The sequence below is a fragment of the Cebus imitator genome, unplaced genomic scaffold (genome assembly GCF_001604975.1).
Source record: "Cebus imitator isolate Cc_AM_T3 unplaced genomic scaffold, Cebus_imitator-1.0 Scaffold62, whole genome shotgun sequence".
NCBI classification, from domain to species: domain Eukaryota; kingdom Metazoa; phylum Chordata; class Mammalia; order Primates; family Cebidae; genus Cebus; species Cebus imitator.
The window spans coordinates 3,279,365-3,288,504 of NW_016107377.1; the positions used below are offsets into that span (position 1 = coordinate 3,279,365).

The 9,140-nt window shown below is 37.9% G+C and overlaps 1 protein-coding gene and 1 non-coding gene across 4 annotated transcripts in view; both read left to right on the forward strand.

Annotated features, from left to right (window-relative positions):
• ANKRD45 (ankyrin repeat domain 45) overlaps positions 1 to 9,140 on the forward strand; it is a 64,167-nt gene that overhangs the window by 18,909 nt on the left and 36,118 nt on the right. For all 3 annotated transcript variants that reach the window (XM_017529973.2, XM_017529975.2, XM_037739078.1), the window contains one exon: positions 6,964 to 7,300. In XM_017529973.2, the coding sequence (XP_017385462.1) occupies positions 6,979 to 7,300 (322 nt within the window). In that variant the 5' untranslated portion in view covers positions 6,964 to 6,978. The remainder of the gene's footprint in view (positions 1 to 6,963; positions 7,301 to 9,140) is intronic.
• LOC119471492 lies at positions 6,190 to 6,293 on the forward strand. The gene has a single exon (XR_005200562.1). It is a non-coding gene; the product is annotated as a small nucleolar RNA U13 (small nucleolar RNA).

Here is a 9,140-nt window from a genome sequence, read left to right on the forward strand (position 1 = left end):
TGTGGAGATGGGATTTCAGCATGTTGCCCAGGCTGGTCTCGAACTCCTGAACTCAAATGATCCGCTCAGCTGTGTCCTCCAAAGTGCTGGGATTACAGGTGTGAGCCACTGTACCTGGCCTCAGTTTTAATTTCTAATATAAATATTGATATAACCCACATAAACAAAAATTATTTGGGGTTCTCAATTTTTAAGACTGTAAAGAGCCCTGAAATCAAAGAATTTGAGAACCATTGCCCTCATTATGTTGGTTCTGGGTTGATGTTGGAAATTAAGCTCCATTCAAGGGTATGACAAGAAAAGCTATGAGTATTCTGGCCCAAATTATAGTTCAAGATTTGATCTAGTTTGTCTCTAAATCTCTGGATTAACCTGGAATCAGACTGTTCTCTAGATGTGTAATAATGTGTTGGTAATCAAGTGTCTCATGGTAGTAGGGTAGAAAATTGTTTATTCATACCCTGCATAGGAATAAACTATGGAATGTTCAAAAAAAAAAAAAAAGAAGAGCTGGGCCTGGTGTCATGGGCCTGTAGTCCTAGCTAGTGGGGAGGTGGAGGCAGGAGGACTGTGAGCCCAGCTGCTTGGGATCCAGGGCAGGAGAATAGCTTGAATCCAGGAGTTCTAGACCAGCCTATGCGATATAGCAAGACCTTGGGTTTAAAAAAATAATAATAATAAAAGAAAATAAATAGAAGTAGTATCATCTTTTCCTTGCTTCGTGGTTGATTTTGTGTGAGGATTGATGATCACCTAATAATGATGATGGTAGCTCTATTTATTAAATGTTCCCCATGTGCTTGGCATGTACATCATCTAATTTATTTTAACTCTTAGAACGATCATAGACTAGGCTCTAGTGTCATTCCTACAAGAGAGTAGGTAAATTGCCCAGTATTATGCAGCTAATAAGTTGCAGGATTGGATTGTGAACCCAAGTCTCTCTGACTCTAAAACCCATTGCTCTTGGCTACAAAAGAAAGCACCGGGAATTGCAAGCTTGACTTTAAGAGTTACTGAATATATACAACTTGTTAAGAAATGTGGCAAGTCTGAAAGTAACACAAAGAAATGTAAAGCTTGATTCCTGCCCCCAGCAAGTTTACAACCTAATTGGATAAATGTCTTGGATACTTGAAGCAATCAGAAAATAATATCATATCTGATAGGTTGTGTTATATAGACTATACATAATGGCCTTTGCAGTTCAGAATATTGAGAGGTCAGTGTACACTCAAGAGAGGAATAAGAAAAGTTTTAGGAAGAAAGTGGGTTTATAGATTGGCCTAAATGGAATTTGGGTAGTTGGAATGTAGGAGATATAAAGCTATTCTGGTTCTCATAGCAGGAATACCTAATGAAACAAAAATAGGACTTTCTGAGTATCTTCAAGGTCTCATGGCTGGGTCCCTGCTGTGCCAGTGAAAGGCATTCCAAACACATCCGGCCTCTATTCTCCAAGGTTTGAATATTGATATCTTTAGCAGAAGTGTTCCAAAAGATCACAACTACTATTAATAGAGTGACAAAATTATTGTCTAATAATAGCGGACACTTTTGAGAGTGCAAGTAGATGCTATTAAAAATTATACCACCAAAACAGATATAACAGGAACTGTCCCACATACATTGGGACATATGTCACCCAGGCTATTAACCATAAACACAAGCTGTTTAACTTCTGTTAGAGTTGTTCTTGATTTCCTGCTGTAGTCTCCATAGTGCCTATTTGAGACTCATGCTTTTACACACTGTGGGTTGCATCCCATTTAGTGGGTCATGTAGTCGGTTTAGTAGGTGGCACCCAGTCTTAAAAAAATAGAATGGGACAAAAACAGTGATATGTTACCTGAAGTAAAAAGAAATATTGCTTTGTTTTAAAACGACATATATGTACAAATATAGCCATATATGCAATGTATCCAGCATAAAATTATCCATTATTACCAATCAATAAATTATGTAATTACTCTATTGATAGCAGTTATATATATTTACATATAAAATTAAAATGAAATGTCATAAACTAATATATTATGTATTATAACAGAAATAATTTATACAAGATAATAAAATAATATGTATGTATTTGAAGAGAACAACCACCTCATGGTCTAAATTATCCTTGCAAGTTCCAGCCATTATGCTTGAAATCCAGCGAGAAGGAATTAAATATTCCTGGAATTTGTAATCTATATGTCTGCTTACATTGTATTGCTTACTATTTGGACATGTGGCCACACCATATTATAAGAGAGACTGGAAAATAGTCTTATTCCACCATAAAGATTGGTTTAAAAAAAAAAAAAAAAAAGCCTTGTTAAAAGAAAAGAGGGTGGGGTTCTATTCCAAAAGAAAAGGAGTTGAGATTTTGGGGAAGACAACTAGTAATCATTAGGAGACTGAAAATGAGGAAACCAAGGAACTGTGGAGGATCAGACCACAAGAACCACAGCATGTTCTCATAGTAGGAAGTTTGATCAGCATACTGTTTCTGTACTTATGACGAATGCCCTTCAACTAGCCTCATTTCCTTGTGTCCATTGTTAAAGAGTTAGACTCATGGGATGGAGCCCCTGGTTGGCTGAGCTTAAATAATGTGCCTGCCCCCAGGCTTGTGCTGAGAGGGAAAAAAGAAGAATCTTGCTTCTTTGTCTTCTGTTGTAGGAAATTAGCTATATCTTTTATTAGAATTCTCTGAAACTGAGATAGGAGTGCTTTAAAGAAGTCATGTGTCTGTATGTTTGTGTTTGTGTTTGTGTGTGTGTGTTTGTGTTGGAAGGGTGGGGAGTTGGATGTCAGACACTGAAGAATTAAGTTTCCACTATGAGTCATGGTTAATTAGATAACTCAACTCCCATTTCCAACCCCTGTCTACCTTGCTTGCCTCTATCATAGAGGCTGGAAAAATCAAGAAACTTTCTTTTTCTTTCCTCTTCTGTCTTTTTTTTTTTTTTTTTTTTTTTTTTTTGACATGGAGTCTTGCTCTGTCGTCCAGGCGGCAGTGCAGTGGTGCAATCTCTGCTCACTGCAGCCTCTGTCCGCTGTGTTTTAGCGATTCTTCTGCCTCAGTCTCCTGGTAGCTGGGATTACAGGCACATGCCACCACGTCTGGCTAATTTTTGTATTTTTAGTAGAGACAGGATTTCACCATGTTGGCCAGGCTGGTCTCAAACTCCTGACCTCAGGTGATCCACCCACCTCAGCCTCCCAAAGTCCTGGGATTACAAGGATGAGCCACTGTGCCTGGCCTTTTTTCTCCTCTTAAAGAAGGGGTAGCCACATGACATTGCACAGCCTTTGAGATACAACTGGAAGTTTGCTGGGACTTGTTAGGAAAGATTTTTGTTTTGCTTTCCACTTAAGAGGGATTGGAGGGATTTACATCACTGGCATCCTCTAGGGGATTCCCCATTCTTCCTGCCATCAATTAAGATGAGATTCCAGGAGTTATAACATGAGGTAAGAGTTGTGAAGATGAAAGTCTTACACACTAAGTATGCTGGAATAGAGTGATAGAAAGAGATTGGATCTGTATTTTTGAGCTGCTGAACCATCTCCATCTTTAAATTTCTCACGTGTGAAAAGAATCTCTTTAAATAGTCAGTCTTATTTGTCTTTTCTATTATTTCTGTGTCAAAGAATCCCTAACAGCTTATAATAGAGAAGATTCTAATGTTCTACCAATTTAAAATGCATTTCACAATGATCTTTCCACTGTTATCCTATTTATTTTCTTTACTTCACTGTAGAACTAAATGACAGTTTTCTTTCAGCACTCTTTAGGACTGTTTCTTTTTTTTTCTCATCAGCAACTGCATCTGCAGGGACTGTTGTTTCTTTTCTCTCTTTTTTTTTTTTTTTTTTTGAGACGGAGTTTCACTCTTGTTACCCAGGCTGGAGTGCAATGGTGCGATCTTGGCTCACCACAACCTCCGCCTCATGAGTTCAAGCAATTCTCCTACCTCAGCCTCCTGAGTAGCTGTGACTACAGGCACGCACCACCATGCCCAGCTAATTTTTGTATTTTTAGTAGAGACGGGGTTTCACCATGTTGACCAGGATGATCTTGATCTCTTGGCCTTGTGACCCACCCGCCTTGGCCTCCCAAAGTGTTGGGATTATAGGCGTGAGCCACAGGGGACTGTTGTTTTTTAAGAGCAGTGTCAGAAAACTATGGCCTGTAGAACACCAACTGTTTTGTAAATAATGTTTTCTTTAAACACAGCCATGCCCATTCATTTGTGTATTGTCTATGACCACTTTCATGCAACAACTGGAAAGCTGAGTAGTTAGAATAGGGACAGTAGGGCCCACAAGCCTAAAATGTTTGCTATCTGACCTTTTACCCCTGCTTTGGAATGCTGTTCCATCTTCCTGCGGCCTTGATAGTCTGTCATTCTCTGCAGTCCTACTTCAGTATCACCTTGATTTTTCTTTTTGAAGTTTTTTCTCTTCACTTCCCTGTTCTTATCACTTCACCATGTTTATTTCCTTTGAAACACAACAATCTAAAATCATCACATTTGTTTTCTTTTTTATTGCCTGTGCCCAATCAGAATATAAGCTTCAGGATAGGAAGGATCTTTTCTACCTTGTTGAATCCTCAGGACTTAGCATAGTACCTGGCATAGAGGAAGGAATCCAATAAACACTGAATTATATGAGTGAATAAAGCCCTAATTCATGCTAATTCAGACTTCTGAAATAACTGTCTCATTGATTTTTCTTTTTTGCCTCGAGTCTCTTATTCCTCTAATCTATGTCACCCAGGCTTGTCAGATCAATCTCCTTGAAACCTACATAGTTCCTTAGCACTAAAACCTTCAGCTAACTGTCCTTAATTGCTCCCCACTCCACAAGTTACTACAGAATCAAGTTCAGACTTACTGAAGCAATCCCAGCCTCTTTTAAGAGCAGACTTCTTGCTTATTTTGAATGGCCTATAGTTAACCAAATTGGCCAACATACTCATTCCCAAAAATAACTGTGATCTTTGCTTTGGTGCTTTAACTTAGTTATTCCATCTGGAATTTCCTTCCCTCTGACTTCTGAATGACAGAGTCTTGCCCATTCTTGATGGCTCAACTTAAATGTTAATATTCTTTACTAAAAATATCATTCCCTTTATTACATTTTCTGCATCTTTTCTTCTCCCACTACCCTCCACCCATGGTAAACATTATCTTGAATCTTGTGTTCAGTCTTGCTTTGTGTCTTTTTTTTTCTGTGCAGTGTTATTGCATCTACTTGTATTCCTAAAAAGTCTGTTTAATTGCTTTTCAGTTGACAAAAATATATCTTGATACACACACACACATACACACACACACACACACACAATCTTTTGGGTTTACATTTTTCATATAATATATTGGTAGGATTCATTTATATTGTTCTGTGTCTCATTATTGCTGTGTGACAAATTAGCCCCAAGCTTGGTAGGTTAAAAACAACACTTATTCATTATCTGACAGTTTCTGTGGTCAGGAATCCAGGCACAAGTTAGCTGGATTCTCTATTTCAGGATTTCTCATGAGACTATAATCAAGGTGTTGCCTGAGGTCATGGTCACCTCAAGGTTAACTGGGCCAGATCTACTTCCAAGCTCACTCAGTGGTTGCTGGCAGAATTAAGTCCCTCATGGAATTGGATTAAGAGCCTTGATTCTTACTGGCTGTTGGACAGAGATCACCCTCAGCTCCTTGAAAGGTAGCCTTCTCCATCACAGCACATGAGAAAAGCCAGGGAGAGAATATCAGCAAGACAAAAATCACAGTCTACATTATAACTGAATTGCAGAATTTACATCCCATCACTCTTGCTGTATTCCCTTCATTAGAAGCCAGTCACTGGGTCCAGCCCACCCTCAAGGTGAGGAAATTACACAAAGGTATGAATACCAAGAGGCAGGGGTGGGACATTGGGAGCCTTGTCAGAAGCTGCCTACCATTTGGTATAGCACTGTAATTTATTTCTTGTAACAGTTATATACCATTTTATGTGAATATACCAGTTATGCTCCTCTCTTCTTGGACTTCAGTTTTCCCTTCTGGGTTTTTTGCTGTTGTGAACGGTGATGCCACACATATTCTTGTATGAAGGGACTATGGTACTCTTTTCTGCATCTTTCCCAGTTTAATATTGTGTTTTGACATACTGAAGCACTATCAAGACATCCTTAGTTAAATCCTTTTGTAGTTCATAGGTGTGATTGTTGGGTTTTCGTGATCATTTGTGAGATGTACCTCTTTTAAACCATGTTACAACATGGGCACATTACCTGTCTGATGTGGAAAAAAAAAAAAAGACATCCTTGAATAATTTTATCTGGAATTAATCTTCTCCCTTCTAAACTCCCATAGCGTTTCTTTTGTTATGGTATTTACTGCTTGTCACCTCTTATTACGCTTATTTTGTGCATGTTATATTTTTTTCCTTAAAATAGTAACTTGCTGAGAGTAGGAAATAAATTTGATTCTGGTTTTTGTAGTTTACACAGTGCTTTCAGTATATGTTACTGAGTGAATGAATTCTGTTTAAATATTGGTGCCTAATTTTTAAAGTCTTCGTAATCTGGCTCCAATAACCTAATTATATTTCTCACTTCTCTCATATATTGACTCTTATTTAGGCAGGTGGGTCTCTTAGACATTCTTTTGCAATCTTTTCCTAATAAATTTAGATCACATTGATCTCTTTCTTCTCTTGTTTCTGTTGAATTTACTATTATTTCACACATTTAGCATTTTAGTGTAGCCTTAGGCTGTTTTATGTGTACCTACTCATAATAGGTACACAATAAACTTTATTGATGGAATTGCTGAAGTATCTTATTTTATAGTTATTTTCAACTAGTTAAGTATTTTTATACCATCGATATTGTCAGTTGACTGGGCAAATAAATAAACAAACACTGATGTATTTGAGTAGGTTTTTATCACTTTTTTTTTTTGGTCATAGGTATTTTTGGAGTTAATGGAGTCAGAAGGACCTCTTGAGTCAGAGAGCTCAGAATTTTTCTCACAACAAGAAGAAGATGAAGAAGAAGCCCAAGAACCAGAGGAAACAAGCCCCAGGAACCCACTTTTACAGCCTGCTCTCACAGGGGATGTAGAGGGTTTGCAGAAGATTTTTGAGGATCCAGAGAATCCTCATCATGAACAGGCCATGCAGCTTCTCTTAGAAGAAGACATTGTTGGGAGAAACTTGTTGTATGCAGCTTGCATGGCTGGGCAAAGTGATGTGATTAGAGCTTTGGCAAAATACGGTGTGAATCTGAATGAAAAAACCACAAGAGGTATTTTGTCTTTTTTCTCTCATCAGTATTACTTATGACTACCTAAAGATGCCATGTAATATCTTTAAGGTTAGATATATTGGATGTGCTTGTTTTATACTTTACATATATGTATGTATACATCTATATGGGTGTATGTATGTGTATACATGTAAATGTATCAATGTTGATATTACATAGTATAATATTTTAGACAATAGACTTCACTATTTATTAGTTGTGTGATTTGGTAAGTTACCTGATCTTTTTGTGTATCTGTTTTTCCATCTGCAAAATGGGGATAATAACTGTATTTTCCTTATAGGGTATAATGAGGATTAAATAGGATAAAAATAAATATTTTAGTTCTGGTATGTAGCAAATTGGTATATAGTAAATGTGTAATGATTTGCTGTTTATCTCTTTCCACTGAAGATGTATTAATTTTTAGCAATCATCTAATTAGCATTTTAAATTCAGTAATTTTTTTTTCAGATTGCAAATATAATACGTGGTCATGGTAGAAAATTAAAAAAAAAACGATCATCAGCATGATCTTCAGCAAAGACAGGATATACATTGTGTTCATGCTCACATGGAACATTTAAAAAATATTGGTATATGTTGAGTCATGAAGTCGTAAGAAGCATCAAAGAATCTGTAGCATATAGTCTTTGATCAGTGACTACAACAAAATAAAATTAGAAAATAGTAACAAAAGATAACAAAACTGAAAGCAAGAACATACTTTATTTATTTATTATTTTTATTTTCATTTTTTGAGACAGTGTCTCACTCTGTTGCCCAGTCTGGGGTGCAATGGCATGATATTGGCTCACTGCAACCTCCATCTCCCAGGTTCAAGTGATTCTTACACGTTAGCCCCCCTAGTGGCTGGGACTATGGTGTGGGTCCCCACGCCTTTCTAATTTTTGTATTTTTTAGTAGAGATGGGGTTTTGCCATGTTGGCCAAGATGGTCTTGAACTCCTGACCTCCCACTGGGAGTGGCCTCCCAAAGTGTTGGGATTACAGGCATAAGCCACCATGCCTGGCTAAGAATACACTTTAAATCATCTATTGGTCACAGAAGATATGATGAAAATGATGAAATGTTTAAGTGACAACAGCATCACTTTATGTTTGAACCTATGGGATACAACTAATATTAAAATTCTGGTATAATGCATATGTTAGAATATAAGAAACATAAAAAATTAGTAAGCAAAGCATTTGACTAAACAAATTAGAAAAAGAACAACTACTCACACCTGTAATCCCAGCACTTTGGGAGGCCAAGGCGGGTGGATCACAAGGTCAAGAGATCGAGACCATCTTGGTCAACATGGTGAAACCCCGTCTCTACTAAAAATACAAAAAATCAGCTGGGCATGGTGGCATGTGCCTGTAATCACAGCTACTGAGGAGGCTGAGGCAGGAGAATTGTCTGAACCCAGGAGGCAGAGGTTGCAGTGAGCCGAGATCGCGCCATTGCACTCCAGCCTGGGTAACAAGAACGAAACTCCATCTCAAAAAAAAAAAAAGAGTAACCAAAGAAAGTAAAAGAAAAGACCAGGCTCAGTGGCTAACACCTGTAATCCAAGCACTTTGGGAGGCCAAGGTGGGCGCATTACCTGCAGTCAGGAGTTTGAGGCCAGCCTGGCCAACATGGTGAAACTCTTTCTCTACTAAAAATACAAAAATTATGTGGGCATGGTGGCACACGCCTATAATTCCAGCTACTTGGGGGGCTGAGGCAGAATTCCTGGAGCCTAGGAGACAGAGGTTGCAGTTAGCTGTGATTGTACCACACTGTACTCTAGCCTGTCTGACAGAGTGAGACTTTGTCTCCAAAAAAAAAA